This window comes from Accipiter gentilis, chromosome 3, assembly GCF_929443795.1.
Source record: "Accipiter gentilis chromosome 3, bAccGen1.1, whole genome shotgun sequence".
NCBI lineage: Eukaryota > Metazoa > Chordata > Aves > Accipitriformes > Accipitridae > Astur > Astur gentilis.
The window spans coordinates 31,291,882-31,310,009 of NC_064882.1; the positions used below are offsets into that span (position 1 = coordinate 31,291,882).

The 18,128-nt window shown below is 38.4% G+C and overlaps 1 protein-coding gene across 2 annotated transcripts in view; it reads left to right on the forward strand.

Annotated features, from left to right (window-relative positions):
* The first annotated feature begins 224 nt into the window (after positions 1-224).
* FAM184B (family with sequence similarity 184 member B) overlaps positions 225-18,128 on the forward strand; it is a 49,134-nt gene continuing 31,230 nt past the window's right edge. For both annotated transcript variants that reach the window (XM_049793064.1, XM_049793074.1), the window contains exon 1: positions 225-618. In XM_049793064.1, the coding sequence (XP_049649021.1) occupies positions 484-618 (135 nt within the window). In that variant the 5' untranslated portion in view covers positions 225-483. The remainder of the gene's footprint in view (positions 619-18,128) is intronic.

Consider the following 18,128-nt stretch of genomic DNA (forward strand, 5'->3'; position numbering starts at 1 on the left):
ATGAAAGGTGCCAACACCGTCTTCTCTGCTGACCTCTGCAATCCTTTGGCAGCCCAGGAAGGCAACATGATTTAATCTGCAGGCTATCTCTATAACAGATCCCCAGCAATGTCTGTGCTGCTGCCTGTATGGCTGGCTCAGCGTCTCCTGTGGGGAATTTGTAGCATCCAGCCGCTGGCATCTTCTCCTGGCGGAAGCTCAACCATTTGAAGAGAAGGGGAGGGAAAAAAAAAAAAAAAAATCCCAATCAGGATGCTTGCACATGCTGTTCTCTGCCTCCTCGCCTGGGTGTTCTGCTGAAGGATTGGGACATCTGCACAGAAGGGAGAGCGGCGGCGGCTGGAGCTTGCCCTGGCTGGGGCTGAAGTTCCTCCGGCGCTAGGGAGGTTTGAAGGCGTGCAGCGCGCCGGGGGAGGCCAGCAGCAGGAGCAGGATCGCACTACCCGGGGCGTACACAGACTCGATTAAAATATTTCAAGCCTTATGGCCTCTGGCATAAACAAGATTCATCAGCCTGGGACTTGCAATGGATCTAAAGCCGCTCGCAGCAGCTCGGCAGAGGGATGCAATCGGGAAATGCACATGAAAATGTGCAAGAAGATTGCCCAGCTCACTAAGGTAAGTCTCGCTGTCGCAGCCTTCCCGGGGAGGTGAGGCTGCCCTGGCCGGGGGCGGCGGGGCTGGCTCAGAGCTGCCTCCTCTGATGGCCCCTGACTGAAAGGAGGGAAGGAAAACCGGTCCTCTCCTACAAGGCGGTTGCTGAAAACATCGGTGTGCGCAAACTTCTTTTCAAACAGTTCCCCCGCGGGTGCTACAGACCAACCTTAGCGGGTTGCCTTTGTGGCTGACGATCGACGCCTCGCACTTAACCGCTCTAATTAGCGTGCAACAATAGCGAGAAGAGCTCAAGCTCTGCGAAGACAGGGTTTGTCGTTGTGCTGCTCGGAGGGATTGGCGGTATCCGCTTTTTCCCTCAATTACGAAGACGGCAATTAATTTGCGTTTTGTAGGTTCTCGAGTAATATTATTGCAAAGCTGTAGCCGAACTGTGGTACTAAAGTACAGCATTACTTGTTGTCTTGTACTTAATTGTTCCTGATGTGTCTCAGTCGAGATACTTTAAATGACATTCGTGAAAGGCAGGAGTTGGAAAAGAGGCAGGACTAAAGTATATTAGTTTGTATATTAGTAGTATATTGTAGTAAAACTTTTAGTCAATACCGAGCTACACTACGAAATATTTTGAACATGTTCCACACCATGTTAAGAAATAAGAGAAAATCTGTAGGAGTGGCAGTTATCTTTTAACCTATTTTTATGCTGCACATTTGTCAGTGAGAAAAACCTGTTTCCTACCCTTGTTTACTAATCCAGCTTTTACATGTTCTGTAACCTCACTGCAATTGGTGAAGATATTTTAGCAATAAAAAAAGACTGACTGAAAATACAGGTCAAACAGGAAATCATTAAGATGTTCAAGTTAGAATGGCTTACTAGTTACATTGCCATTCTCATCTAATGATGACTATGTGATAATGTATATCGTATATGAATACATACACAGGTGCTACCTATATTTACACACATACTTGCTATATTATACTTGCTGTACTCTACCAGTACTTTCTTTACCGGTGCTTTTGATTGTATGTTTGTGTAACAGTATTTGTCAACAATCAGATCCTTACTTTTTGCCCATGAATGCACACATTACTCTTCAAGGTACATTTTCATTCTGTAGTAATTGAAAGAAAACTGTCCACATAAACATCACATTTTTTTTTTTTATTTTGAACATAGATGTTTGAGCCATGAAGTCTGTAAAAAAAATTCTTAGAGAGAAGCACTTTCTGTTTATTGATAACATTCCTGATTCCTCAATCACAGTGAAGTGTGCACGAAGGATGACTGTAAATTAGATTAAGATGTCCTGAGTTGTTCCCTTGTCTTCTGTCTGGTACTCACTTGCTATCTTTGATCAATTTTGCACACTAAGTAAAATTTGTCCATACGTATCACTCAAAAAAATCACAGTATTACCTTTTCTAATAGAAAAAGCAGTCGCTGGAGATCTATTAATTGATAGCTTATACTTCACAGTAACAGGAGTTGAGGAATGACCAGCTTCCTCTTTCTGGACGACCCATTTCTCAACAGCAGACTTAGAGTGCATTGATGAGATCTGTGCAAAGAAACACTTGTTCAAAATTTTCAACCCTCAAGCTAAACTCATTTTCTGTGGAGATTTTTGTGCTTTCCTTTTTATATAAAGTGATTATTTTTAAAGTTTCTCTAATCTCAACTAAATTTTGAGGAAAAATTATCACATTCCTTTCTGAAAACTCTTATATTACTTTATAAACTTTATAAAGCTTGTCTTTGGGTTGGGGAAGAAAGTTCTGCTATTTTAGCAGCAGAAGGGAGGGGGGGGGAGAATCACCCCAATGCAAAGGATCATGGCAAAATTTTATTGCAGTGTTTTTTTTCAGATGCTTTTGCTAAATTTCTACTGTTAAAATGCAGGTGGGGTGATTTCTTTCCTTTTAATAGAATTTCCCCTCTGGATACTTTTCAGTCATCTGAAATAAAGATGATTTATACCTGAAGCTCAAAAAAGTACTTCTGAAAAGCAAATAATTCTGTTTTGGAATGTGGCCTTTAAGAACCAATTTTCTCTGCAATAACACTACATTTATAGAGAACTCATGGTAGAATTGGAATTTTAATCATAAGCGTTCACTTCTAAATTCTTGGTAGACTAATGCTGTACCACAGCAAACAGAAGCAAAACCTGAGACCAGATTAGCTGAAAAATGGCTATACGGAAAAATTGTTATAATAATTTTTGGCCTAGGAACTTTAAGAGCTCCTTTTTGAATCACTGTTTTCTTGGCTATATTACAGTCAGGATAATTATAATAAAATTCCTCCTAACTTTAAATTGCCTGTACTGCTTTCCTTTTCCATTTCTAACCTAGTATGCAGTACTGCTGTCTGTTGTTACACAGCTGCAAATTCTTGTCCCAGCGATGTTAGATTTTCATTGATGGGGAGATAATGATCTAAGTACTTATCCTGGCACAATGGGGAGTGGAGAAATGAATATAAAATGTTTACATTAGGTGTAGGATACAGAGCTTGATTTACATTGTTTCTTTGGTACATAGTCAGTAGTGGCTGCCTCCTACTCTCAAAAGCAAAGGAGGGGTATGCAAAGGCATCAACAGCAGAACCAAACTTGGTGAGGTGATCAAGTTTCCATCATTGCATGAAGTGCTGATTACGTTGTAAGACATGGGTTGGTACAGGCGATCCCCACAGGTAAACAGGACACAGAGATCCTGAAAGCTCCTCCCATTCTACTGCCCTGCTATTTCTGCTTTTGGAGAGGTAGAATATAGTAAGTTTTCATATCTTTAGCCGTTCATTTTTCTGTTCTGCACTTTTTTGGCTGTGGCAGCAAAAATAGAAACCTTTAGAAACACTTTGCTTTGGGCAGCAAGCTACTGCTTTTTGTAGTCCATTTATCAGTATTTTTAGATGCCTGGCCCTTCTCGCAAAGATTGACTTTTCCACTGTTGGCGTGTAGAACATACTTTGTTCTTCCATGTCAAGCTATCGCAATGAGCAAAACCAATGAGCATATTGTAAGCTCAGTCAGGCTCCCTGTTCTGCTCTGCCTCCTCTTTCTGCAAAAGTAAGGTGGCCTTTGCATTTCAAGGTAGAAGTGGCCACAGATCCTTGTTTACCATTAGACATCTGTCTGCCCACATCTGAAGTACACCAATGAAAATATGGCAGGGTTTTATTATTAATTGTACAGTTTAGGTTTTGCTTTTAAAGCCTCTGCTCAAAGCGCTAAATTAATATGTGGGACAACCAGGTTTTGTCTGAAAAATATATATGTAAAAGAAAGGGTATATTAAAAAGTACAAACTGAAATTTTTTGTTCCTGTGGATCCAGGTGAAAAGTTTAAAGGCCCTGGTAAGATGAGTGAGTTTGGATGAGAGCTGCCTAGGCCTTCTGAATTTGACCTTAAAATCAGATAACATTGCAGCTATTTCTAGATGAGCTATGCTTTGATTTATGAACTTAAAGAAATGAAAACAAACGTTCTGCTTGCAAATGGGAATGTCCATGTGTAGTTGTCATTCACATACATGAATCACCCATTTAGTTGGTAGGTACCTTTCTGCAACGCCAGTGCATTCAAATTAATAGGAAATTGAGATTGGTGTATTATGACTGTAGCAGCACACATGACTTTGTACCAGTAATTAAGTTTAGACTTCTCCATTGGACATTGGACCTTGGCATGCTGTTTTGTGCTTGCCAGTTCTTAGTATTTCTGATCTGTTTAGCAATAACGTGGAGTTTAAAATGCATGGTGACTTTTACTAGACACTTTGGGTGTCACTCCCTGCTGCCTCAAGCTACAGATTTTGAACATCGATTGGCTATTACAGGATTTTCGTGTGCTAATCAATTCTCAGGACAGTCCTTTTTACTTGAGATAGGGTGAAAAATACAAATGAACTATTGAAGAGGTGTGTTGAGGAGAGTGGATCAGCTTTCATTGAAAAGGCAGTGCGGGCAGGGCTGGCAAGAGCTAGATACACTGCAGATATCCATGTTATTTAGGCTTCTTTTCAGACCTCTCTGCCAGTAGGGCTCAAACCAAACCTGCTGTTCTGGAACCAAGCCGAATGGTGACATTACCTGGTGATCAGAGAGCTACCTAAGCTACAAAATGGTTCTGTGTCCTTCTTAAGAGACAAATTCCTGGATACCAGTGGAGAAATGTTTTTAATGATAGTGGATAGTTACCCTCAAGCTCATTTTCCCCAGGGGTTCATCTGACTCTATATTGGGAATTTGGGAGGCTTGTTGTAAGAAGCTTATTTTAAATTGCAGTATTTCTGGTCAAGTAGATTGTTAGTAAAAAAATCAAGCAGTCTGGCAAAAATTTTGTGTATGTATGTTGGATACTGTGAGTCTTAATAGAGGAAGAGAGTGCCAATGCAGGGAAAAGTTAATTGCTGGTAAAACACAATTAAGAACCTTTTTTTCCTTCAGGGGAAAGAAGTGTCAAGCAAGTGTGTTCCTATTCTAGAAGCAGCAGCATAGGCGGATGTTCTTTAATGACTCTGTGCGGAGCAGTTGAAAATTTTACAGACTCTGGCTGCTTATCACCACCAGTCACCATGAGGTTTATTGCCCCTCAGCTCAGTCAGTAGGGTATAAAATATGAACATTATTAAATAAAGCTTCAGTGGAAAATTAGCCAGATAAGCAAAACCCACTTTCATCAGTTATTTAAGGAAGGATGTCTGACTTTTGAACAGAAGCATAGGAGATACATGCTCGTATTTCGTTCTATTAGCTTCACTCTATGGGTGGAAATTTACAGAATTAGCAAGTGGCCTGGTACTTATGTGAGGTCATAGACTGTTTACGCCACTCCAGTGTTTTCCAGCATGGCTGTATATTAGATCTTTTAACCTTTCCTGATTTATCTGCCATTTAAAAAAATGGCTGATAAGTTTAGGAATGAAATACGATCAAATTCTAATGGCTTACTCTAGAAGCACCTATCAGCTGAGCAACTGTGACAGAGCATTCCTGTCATCTACTCATGTCTCTAGTTGAAATATGTTGCCTTTTTCACATAGTTTAAGCTAAGTTTATTGACCTCATTTACTGTGATGTGTTAACAGTACTCAGTAACCAATGCTTAGAGTGGCTCAGCTGATGTGCAGTTAGTTGTTATGCTACCAGAGCTCTCCTGTGTGCTTGAGGCTTTTTGATCTCAGTTCTCTAGAGAGGTATTCAGTATTCTACAGAAATGAAGCAAAATGGAACAGCATAAAAACTAGCATCATGCTTTTGGAGCAACAATATTTTTCCTTTGGGCAAGGAATATAAAAACTGGTTTCCATGTAGGCAAAGAGAAAGAATCTTTTTATAAAGCTGCTTACATTATGTACTAACAAGACTAACAAAGTCAACTATCAATATCCCCGTGTGCTTTACTTGATGTCTCTGCTTTCGTGATTTTTATGTACAATTTTCTATCAAGATTTCAAAGCTGGCATTTTTGCCTACTGGCTGACAAAAATGTGCAGCCTGATTTCTCTAACTTGTCATCACTATATTTTCCTTACAGAACTAAAAGGGAACTCCTGGATCATAAAATCCATGTGCAATGTCATATAATCGTGTTGATCAACTAGTCAAAAGCAATATTAAAGCCACTATTTTTATTAAGAAGTAAGCCAGAATCTTATTATTTGGATGGCTAGAAATTGTCATGGAAATTAATTCAAGGTATAAGAATGACATCTATGTATCAGAATTACCTTCTTACCACACAAATTTGTGACTGACTGTACCAAGTTTGCAGAAAATCTGACAGCCTTACAAATAGACAGCTCAAAGCTATTTTATAATGGAAACTATATACTAAATTAAAGTCACTTTTTCAAGGAATTCTAGTTAATGCTTATATACAAAATGTTGTATGTTTCATTGCTACGCACGTTACAGGCAATAGGTAACAAAATATCTTGTGATCCATTAATTGCACAAAAGAGAATTGCAAGGTTATAGTTTTTTCATATTCTCTCTTTTATTCATGGATAATGTATAAAAGTACCCTTTTCAGTGGCACTATAACTGTACCTTTCTCCTAACATTTTCTTTAACCAGTATGTAGATGCCAATATTTTACAATTGAGAAAATTATACTCAAGTTAGAAGTCAATGCCAACTCAGCTTAAGACATTCTCACTTGGGTATTCTAAAGCTGTGTATTTAGGCTTTTGAGCACATCAGCATTTTGTATGGTATATGAAATATTTTTTTTCCATAAAGTATCCTGTTATCTTTTCCCTGAAGTCCCAACTTCATTAGGTGAAAGAGTATTTATGTCTCATTAAAACAGCTGTTACACTGAGGTAGAACTATCTCTGTTGCCACCTCTACAGTCAGATCTTACGCACAGTAGCTGTCTCACTGGAAAAATTAACTTCCTGTTTTTCCTGCCTGTACACTACAGGCTGTCTTGATGTGGTGCTGAAGACCACTTAACCTGTGCTTTTAGTAAGATAAGCATGCAAGTTTTTCTTGCTTGTGCTTAAAGCCATCAGGAAGTGTGTGAATGTATTAGTCCAGTACGAAGACTGAGTTAATTTATCCTGCCTCCCAGTAGGGCACCACAGCTCAGGCTCGGCTGCGCTGGTTCAGAATTGGCATTTTACTTAATGTTTATTCACTTGTCTTCCAAAGGGCTCCGAGGCAGCAGAACACACATACCCCTATTGCTGACGAAGTACTGCCTTTATTTCATAACAAAGCTACAAACTGACTTCTCAAGTAGGGTTTTTTTTTTTAAGTTAATGAACTCAGTGAAATTAATCTGAAGTAAGATTGTACCTTTTTAATGTAATTGTCATTCAGAACTTTGTATGACTTGGCCTTTAAGCACTTAAACAGTTTTAACTTAAAACAGGTTACTACCAGCTAAGTCTTCTGTTTTAATTGTCTTTGCAAGCTACAGCATTTGGTTGTGACTATGCACTGACATTTAGAGAGTTATATAAAAGCTACCTTTAGATGTGAATATGAGATTACAGTTGAATATTTTGCTTTTTTCATTCACGAGGAGAGAACTACTAGAATTTGATAACAGGGCTGTTAAGAACTATAGCTGGTACTTTTAAATGTTTTTACAATGCTTAAATGTTCATAAAAATAATGAATTGTCTCAATACTACAGGACATTGCACTTGACAATGCACCTTACAGTCCTTGTCCTCTGATTTTCAAGATAAGGAATGTGTGCTGGAGAACAGTATAGCTCCCTGCCCACATGTGCACCCAGATGTGTGAATGCAGCCAGGGTGTGGCCAGGGAGTATAGTCCAGTCGGAGTAGTGACAAGTGCCTCTTGGTCATCCAGTGCAGTCATTCACGATATAAACCTGATGCTGTCAGAGACCTGTGGGGCTTAAAGCTTTAAATTTTAATGCTTAAAAATTAAAGCATAATTAAAAATTAGCATAAGCATTAATATTTGGACTAGGCCCTTATGATAGAATCATAGAATGGTTTGGGTTGGAAGGGACCTTTAAAGGTCATCTAGTCCAACCCCCCTGCAATGAGCAGGAACATCTTCAACTAGATCAGATTGTTCAGAGACCTGCTCGGTTTATTCAGACCAATTTAAATTTCTGAGACAGTTTCCACTTTTTCTGTCAATAAGTGGTGGTTAATTTTTCTTGGTTTTGTGATCATTGATGCAATCTCAGGAAGTGTCCGGCATACGCTTAATATGCATATGCTTAATAAGAATGTCTTCATGAAATGGGAATATGAGTAGTGGCTATATTCAGTCTAGCTCCACTAGGTAAAAATTACATAGGTACATGAGTAATAGTGTAGCATTATGATGTGTATTATCATGTAGCCCTTTTCCTGGCTCCTATGATACTACTTTGAAAGGGAGGAGAGAAACTGAAAGAAACATATCTTTTAAAAAACACTGTATGCTGAGGTCCATCTGAGCCAGTAGCTTATCTCTAATGGTGCCCAGAGAGTTACAGGAATATAGCATGCCTCTAGCGCACTTGTATATTCTCCCTGCCTCCAGTGATTCGTGCGAGTTTTTCAGAGACTGCCGAAGTATCTTAGTACTTAATAGCCCTGACTGGGTTTTTCTTCAATAAATTTGTCCAGTCACTTCTTGAATCCATGTGATCTTTTAGTGTTACAGACTAACAGTTAACAGTGTGACAGGAATTCTGTACTTGGTTGAATATAAGATGATATCCATGTGACGGTCTGACAAATTATAGTCAATGTCTCAAACATTCATTAAAGAACTTTGGTGGAGAAAACAGCCTCTGTAAAAATGCTGGAGTTTTGTGAACAGGACAATGTGACTGGAGGAGAGGACCCCACGGAGGGTGGGACCGAGTTTCTCCAAAGCCACAATTCCTTAAGTGACTAGGAGGAGCAGCACAGCATATGTGCCTGGAGGAGGAGGCCCCATGGATGATGGGACTGTGCTTCTATCTTAAGTGGTCATGCCAGCAGGGTAAAAGGGGCAACTCCACAATGAACCCCCCCAAAGCTCACTGACCGATTCCAGAGAACCTGGGGAACGTGAACTGTGCTTGTTGAAGACCGTCGACTAACACATTATAAAAGAAGGGAGAACAAGTTCTCAGCACGCGCCCTCCAGAACTGGATCTCTACACTGGCTGGACCAACACTGGACCCAGGACTGGTGAAACCCTCTTCTTCTCTCCTTCTCTCTCTCTCTCTCTCTCCCTTCTGTCTTTTCCACAGTCCCTACACCTCCTCCTTTTAAACATAAACCGTTGACCAAGTCTGAGACTAGGAGTGGATCTAGCTGCCCCTGGGCTCCTCTTTGAGAAGGAGTCCAGAAAGCAAGGGGGTCTGCTCTGAACCCCATGACTCAACGGGACGGTTCTCCTTCTGATACAGTTTCATGTTCCTTTTTCCATTTCTTTTTCTACACCTCCCTTGTCTTTTCAAACAGCGGCTTAATGACATGTTGTGAGGTTCATATTGATAAGTTCACGTGTACTTGGGCAAGGTTAGCTAGGTTGAATAAATGTTGATTGTTGTTTGAACTTCCCTGGTGTCGTTTCACCTTAATTCTCACAAAGGAAATCCACGAACCTGAGTCGCTCCAACTTTGGGACACGACACTGTCTTCTATTTATTTTAACCTGCCACCTCCTAGCTGTTTTGTAGTGCATATATTGAGAAAGGTAATGAGTTATCATTTGGTATTTACGTTCTCCATTATACTTTTGACTGTAGGGATGGCACAGATGAGGTTCAGTTTGAGATTAGGATACTTTAATTTAGCGTTCTTCATGTGTACTGTATGTCCAAGCTGCCAATGTAATCAGTAGAGCCTAAAGAGTAATTTGGTAGATGAACCATTAGGGACTGAACTCAACTTCATGAACTATCTAAAACTACTGTCATTTGGGATTTGAGCATTATCTGCCTAATTCCGGAAAAGCATAGTTACCCTGCAAAGCCTGTGGCATATTTGTCAAATCCTGTGTGGATGTTTCAGGTGTCTATGGCATCTTAAATGGCACCAGATCTCTGAGATGAGGTAGGTGAGTCAGGATCTCAGTGTCTACCTCAGTGAGCAGACTTGCTCTCAGGTCTCCGTCAGCTGTACTGACTGTATTTCTGTTGATGGACTGTAATGGGAGTTTACACAAATGGCACACCAGTGAACACCTAAATCCCAGTATTTTAATCTCTAACAAAGTTACCTCATGTTCCATTCTTAGCCGTGTCTCTTTCAGAGTTGGAGAGTCATGCTTTATTATGTTACTTCTTGCATGGAAGCTTTTATCATGATTGATTATTCTTGTAGCTTTTTAGTATACCTTTTTTCAGTTCAGTTAGATTCTGCTTAAGTGGGGGAGGGAGGGGTGAACCATAACTGCATGCTGTATACAAAGATGTGGGTGAATCATAGACTCACGGTTACGATATAAAGAGTTTTTTTGATTCGTTCTGCATTTGTTGCTTAGAAGTCCTGTTATCTAGCTGTCTTGACTGCTGTCTTCATTGTATGTTTTACAGCTCCAAGATTTCTTTCCTGAGCAATTTCAGATTCTGTCAGTGTGTATGGAAAATTCAGGTTTGCTCCTTTAAAGTACATTATATCACATTTATCTACATTGAACTTTATCTGTCTTTTTACTACTGCATTTGTGAAGTTGTTCTGCAACTCCTGTACTCAACTATTACTTTTGATATGATTTTATTTTTCAAAATTTTAGTACATGTTTTCAGTAGGATAGCTCTAGTAGTGCTCTAGAGACTCTTCATGATGTCTATTCTGAAAACTGACTGTTTTCTCTGAGTAGAGAATATATTTAGTCATAACAAAATAAGAGTATGAACTGCATATTATTAGAATAAGAAAACTGCAAGGCAACTGAAATCTCCACAGCCCCTAGAATACTGTGCTTTTCTTTTTTAAAAGTGTATACATAATAAACTGGGAAGAAAATAGCGACAACCCTTTTGTTAACATAGTAGCCGTAGAGGGTCTGTGAAACATTCACATGAAACATTCCACTATTGAATTTGCTTACAGCAGCAAAGAACTTAAATTTTGGTGCCTGTAGTAGTAGAAACTGGTATTATTAACTCGTGGATACCTGAGGGTTTTGATGGTTTCTTTTCTTAATTAGCAAAGTATGTAGAACATATAAAGAAATCCTTTTAAACTTTAAAAAATCTTCTATCAGAATTTCACCTGCAAACTACAGGAGAGTAAGAATTTGATCCAATCTGTATAATGCATTAGTCTGGATTAGGAAGAAACAGGCCTCGTTTTATCTGTGCTCATCACAGATCTGAATCAAAGGCAAAACCTGCAATAAACATTGTGTTTTAAATAAATTATAATCTTTGTCTCCACAAAAGGATGTATTTGGTTGGGAAAATCCATTTCACCCTGGGCTGTAATTTAATCAATGATTCTACAGTTTATATTTGCAAGATTTCCAAATTCTACTGTATTTAAAGTAAGGAAGTACTTTGAAAAACAGAAATCAAGTGAGAATTTACTTGATTAATTTGTTTGTTTACTGCATTAATGGTAAAATTGGAAAATGTTGCTTTATTATAATCTATATAACAAGATTTTAAAAGATATTTTGGAACAACAAAGTTTCAGATAAATATCTAGAATCATAAAAAAACCAAAACACCAACCCTTTGAAAGCACTGAACATATGTCTGCAATTTTAGACTCCTTAAAGATCTTTAAAAATCTGGGATGTAATGAAACATTTGCACAAAATTGAGTATTAATTTTTCAAATGAATTCTGCTGCCACTGTATTTAGATCTGGTTCATGAGGTGCATTAGTTCATATTTTTGAAGCATAATAGAGATCCAGCTTCTGGGGTATAAACCTATCAAGCTCTCCTGTAAGTTTTCGATATGTAACAAAAAACAGACAGCTAAATTATCAGTGAATTACATGGAAATAAGGCCTTTTTATTCCTTCTATTAACACAGAATTGTTGACTTCTGCACTAAAAATTCACCTGGACTACAATGACCTTAAAATGGACAGAGGGCGTAGATAAAAATGTGGCTTGTGTGGAACAAATCTCCTATTCCTTGCATGTTACCTATCTGAAACAGTTTCATAAGATGGGTTTGAACTCATCCAAGAACGTAAAAACCAAAGATTTATGGGATATTTGAGATCTTAAGAAGTTATGCAAGAATTTCACCAAGACAGAGATTACAAAAGGTGAACAGAAAAGACTCTGAAATCAAACAGTTTGACCTTTCTGCTTGTCCACATGTGTGTCTTGATTTACTTTAACAATGAATAAGCATAATCTTTTAAAGTGTTTTCATGTAGTTCTGTGGGTTTTAATAGACAGAAATTTACCTAATTTAACTTCTACTGAAAAATAATGTGATCCTCTCTGACAGCATTTGAATACAGCTTAACCTGATAAATATGCTCAGGATGAATCTGATTCACCTCAGGGAGAACAAAGAAATAGAAATGTATTTCATGTAAATGTCATGCTGACTGATTCTATTTATTCAGGTTTTTAATTGCATAGAAAATCTACAAAAAAATAATAGTGCTTTTGATATATAAGTTTTGCAAAATTATTTCAAAGTTATGTAGAAAAGAGTTTCAGCAGATAAGATACAACATGAATCAGGAATCATAAACAAAAGGTTTATAACATCATATTGTAAAGAGGCAGATGCTACAAAGTTCTGGGTTAGAGCTTGCAGTATTTCACATATTAATTAATGATCTGGAAGTAAAAATAAAACCCACATTAAAATTAACAGGTGATACTAACTCAAAGAGAATCACAGATACCTAAACAAGATAGAAAGAAAAAAGGCATATAGATGGAAGACAAAATAAACTGCATTCAGTTTGGGGAAAAAAGCTTCTTTTTCCAAAACCCTGCATCAAAGTAGATAGGCATGATATCTCTATGCCAAATACCTGTTTTGGTTTGTAAAGTGTTGCTAAACCAACACTAAGTGGGCATACAGATATGAAGACAATATTAAGTGAGACATTAGTGCAGGATGGAGAGAAACCCAGAGAACAGAGAAACAGGAAAATGAATCCATTTCAGCCTCTGAGAATTAAAATTTGTCTCTTCCCTCTGTATGTGACTCTGTCTCAGCTCTATAGAAGAAGGAAGAGCTGGGAAGTTGGGTGTGCAGTAGAAACAATAACAAAACAACCAAACACCTGAAGCAATTCACTTCTATCACCTGATTTAGGCACTTTTATTGGAAAAGGAAACATTGTCCTTTGGAGGCACCTGTCTTTCTCCATTGACTAACTGAGATTAGACGTGTAATGATGAAATGGATGGTGTTAGGTGAGATGAATCCCATCCCTTTTATGCAGGAAACATCCTTCTGAGAATGAAATGCATAAAGTTTTTCTCATTGTTTCCTTGCAGTAATTACTAGTGGCCTCCTCTGACCTCTTGCTGTGGTAGCTGTCTTTCAGAACAACCAGTTTCTTGCAAAATTTCCATGTCAGAACTGGAGAAATCTTTAATATTTCCATGACTGTCTAGGAAGACCTATTTCTTGAGATGCTGAGGAGGCATAGCTTATAACCAGAGTCATAGCAGGTGGATTTGTGACCAGTGTGAAGAGAAGGGATTAGAGTTGAGTAGATTTTATAGAACAGTTCCAGAAGAAATTTCGGTAATAAACTGCATGTGAGTTTCCCAGCAGAGGAGTCTCTATGTAGAATTAACTTTTATTGTTCTATAGCATATTTTTGCTTTGCTAAAATTGTTGGGATGTGGTATTGGTGCCTTTTTTAGCACCTGCTTGGCTTGTGGAAACATTCTTGCAATATAGTTTTACTTTCCTAATTCTTAGGTTGCCTGACAATTATTCTGCTTAGCTTATTAGAAACTATAAAATAAAAATGAGGGACAGCTGGATGTCTCTTTCACAAAATTTAGGCCAGGGCTAATTTTATGTTCGATTGCACTTGAGAGATCAAGTGCAATACACAGGCCACTAAACTAAGGTTTTCTATGTTCAGTATTGCACAGCACTAGACAGAAAAATAAAAAAGTAAAAAATGAGAATGAATAAATGTTCCTGTGGGATTTCTTGTATAAAATTTAAACTAAAAGTGGAAAAAAACCACAGGGAGTGGCAGAAAGAGGCAAAAAAACATGCCAAAAGAGATTAGAAACCTGTAGACATTTTATGCTTATAGTTTCCTGATACATTTTAGTATCTCAATGTATTTTTGGACTGACTGTAATACATGGTATATGTAGGAAAAAGGGCAATATGTCAATATGTTCACATTTTAAGAATTTAAGATCAACTTCCTCTCTTCTAGTGTGAATCTCTAGATAAGGAAAACCACAAATACTATGGATACTGTGGGACATTCAGGAGGGTGAGACATTGCATCGTGAGTTTCTGCCCAAGAGACATCAGATCACCTAAACACAAGCAGATTTCACTAAGAGCTATTGGCTACGTCTGTGTTGTGCACCGCCCACCCCATGGGATCTGAAAGACTTTAGTAACATGGTGGGAGCAACGGACGAAAGAATTTAGATTGACCCTGCACTAGAAGAGAATCTCCTGAAGCAAAATCCTTTTTTAGTACAGTAATTAGGATTCATTCTGGTGCAGGACACAAGCAATACAGATCTTCTGAAGCCAGCTGTGGAAAACACCTTGGGTTGTTGTGGCTGACACAGGTGAGAGCTGATGGAGCTTTCTGAACTTCAGCTAAGGCTATGTCAAGTGAGTTGCATGCATTTGCAGCGTGATGCTGGGACATCTCGTGTGTCTTTTAGTAGAATTTGCATCCTCAAACTCATTAGTTTCTGGTTATAGTTTCCAGAGCTAAAAGCAGACATACTGTTTTCAGTGAGAGGCTGGCACTGTGAGCTCTGTTTTTAGCTCTGACTTTGAGCTCATGAACGCCATTGAATGTAAGTTGGCCCTGAGCTCTGCATCTCTGACTTTGTTAATTTGTTATCAATGCCCACTATGCATAGATAGATAGAAGTTTGAGGGTTGGGAAATTTTGGAAAAATATTTGGAAAAATATTAGTAACTTGCTGACAATGAAAGGCTTGAAATAAGGTATTTTTATTGTTTTGTAAGTGACAGTCAACACTGTGTTGGTCTGTGTTGATTCAAGGTCATTCTAATGCGCTGTCACAGTGATTGGATAAACGATCCATGAACTGTATATATTTCTTATTAAAAGAAATGTACTTTATAGCATTTTTCTAATGCATTGGGATGGTAGTAGGCTGTATAATCTGAAAGCTCACAAAAGAAAATTTTGGTATTTCTCCCCACAACTCCAGCTTTTGAAAACAAAATTATTTCAGCTGGAGCTGAGCTTTCATTTCAGAGGGTAATAAATTACTTTAGCTTGTGGTTTTGCAAGGTGCTGAAGGCTCACCTGGAAGACTAAAAAATCATAAGGCAAATTGAAAAAAACAAACCTTAAAAAAATAAACAAAATTCCTTGTGATTTTAAAAATATTTTTGTAATTTTAGGTTCTGAAACACTTCTGGATGTTTGGAGTGCCAATTTTTTAAGGCTTCTCTCGTATGAACACATAAATGGGTAATGTTATCAACAGTTGCTGCAACTATTTGGATGCATAGAATTATTTTTGTGCTTTCAGGAAGCCACAGAGGACACAAGGAGAAATAGAGACTTAGTTAATGAGGTCCCTGATCATATGTCACGGCGGTATCATTCAGCTGAAATCAGCATAGGTGTAAAATTGGATCAGCCCTGTAGCTAGTCATAACCTAGGCCTGTACCTTAATTAAAAGACATTCTTCCTTATGCAGTGTTAGAAAGAACAAAAGATACTTATTAGAGTATTAATTAAATTATGGGAGATGGTTTTATTTTCTAATCTATAGTTACAGTGACAGAGGAGGCTAAGGGATACAGAGCCATTTCTTTCAATAACTGAACTTACATTTAATAATTTCTCTGTCCTTTGCTTTAAAAGAGACCCTTTCAAGGCTGACATGTTTAGATACCCCACTCTGCTCTGGTCTGCTTGGGAAGTAGACGAGACAATTCATAGAAACAAATTCACCAGCTCGTGAAGATAAGATACTACCACTACTAGTGAAAAGGAGAGGATGCAGTCACCTGGCCTCAATGAGTCTCTAGCCAGTTGATGAGCACTCGAAACTTGTGTCCTTCCCTGCTTTCTTTAGGGTGCTGCCAGGATTACCCTGTTTGGCATCCCCCCCCGGCCTTTTCTCATTCTTGTGTTTCTTTTTTTTTTCTTTTAGCCCTGTTCTCTGTCAGGAGGGCTTTGTGCCCACTAGCTTGGGCCTGAACGAAGAACACTTACGATCTTTTGCCTTTGATTCTTCTTATTGTTGTCACTCCTCACCTTCCATACCAAACTGTCTCACTTCTTAATTCAGCTAGTAAGCAACCTGCTAGAACCATTGTTTTCATTATGAGAGGTTCCTACAAGAGTATTGTTTAACACTGTAGGAAGATAGAAGAGTCTGTTTTGGTTTGAATGCTTTAGCTATGTCTTCACTGATGGAAGTGCAGTTGAATGTTTTCTTTTTTGTTATTTTACAACACCATAAAGAAAAGGAGAAGGGCAATGCCATTTAGATTTACAGCATTTGGAGGATAAAATAAGTCTAGTAAGATGCACTCATATTCACTGCACTGTTAATGTTCCAGTGTATGTGTGTAATAGTGTTTTTATCAACCTGTCATACAACTCTCAGTTGCTGTAAAATCAATACAATGTTTCCCAATACATTCAGTTTTGGAGAGCTCTAAGGAGGCAGTAGCCATTGGTATTATGCTAGTAACTCAAGAGTAATCTAGTGCTCTTTTAATTTGAAAGCAATTGTCTATATTGCCAAACTGATCCATTTTAGAGCTGCTTTAAAAAGCTGTTTATCAACACAATTGTAAAGAGGTTTATACCACATTAGCCAGCAGTATGTACACCCACAAAGTACAGATGCTGAAATAATTTTTCAGGTTTTTTTCTTCCAGCACATAAAGTCCCAGATTCATCTCGCATAACTCCAGCCTCTTAAATGAGGTATCTGGAATGAGAATATAGTAGCTATATTCGGTAGGGAGTGAAAAGCATGTGTGAGGGACTTAAATTTCATAAAGTACAGAGCAGCAGCCCTCTAAAAATTAAATCTCTTAAGAAGGTTAAGATAGCAAGGAATCAGTTTCAGCACTCAAGCTTGAAGATTAAATTTAAGAGCATGCATTTTCAAGTCAAAATTCTTCATTGTGGTTCTAGCCACTATTGAACAGAAGTGTAGGAATAGTAGAGCAGGGAGGCCAGTTTCTTCCATTCTTTTAGATAACTCACTTAAGATGTTGGTGATGGTCTAATGGTCAGTGGAATCTGCGAAATCTCTATGATGAAGTCACACTTTCAAGGAACCCAAATTCCACCGTCATCCTTAACACACATAATATGAGACAGGCAGTGCTAATTTACTCGATAACCTTAATCATTAAGAGTGGAAGTCTTGGAGTCACAAAGGCTGGATGTTCATGTTTTGCTGGTGGAATGAAACACAGAAATGCAATCATCAACATCTGACCTAGTTAATTGAAGAATTGCCCAAACTAATTACTGGTCATTCTAAACCTGTGGGCAAAATTAACCTTCTCCTTGTAGTTTTTATGTCTTGTTAAGGAAGAAGTCGCTCCTGAGCATCCACACACCAATCAAGGAGTCGCGCACACACCATCTGAGACTTTAACTGCTAGGACTGGAGTCCCTTCACAACGGGTGACTCCAGTGAGCAGATGGGTGCCCCTTTCAACTCCTCACACACGTGCTCGCCCTCGGGTGCTGCTTCTTCCCTCAGGCTTGACCCTAGGTTCCCCAAAGCAGAATCTCTAATCAAGGCCTTCAAAATAAAAAACATTATTTACTCTATGGTGCAAAAATTTGGACAGCTGAAGCTGTGTGCCACTACAGAGAGACCCCAAATACTAAAACCCCTGGGCAGTTGTACCCTTA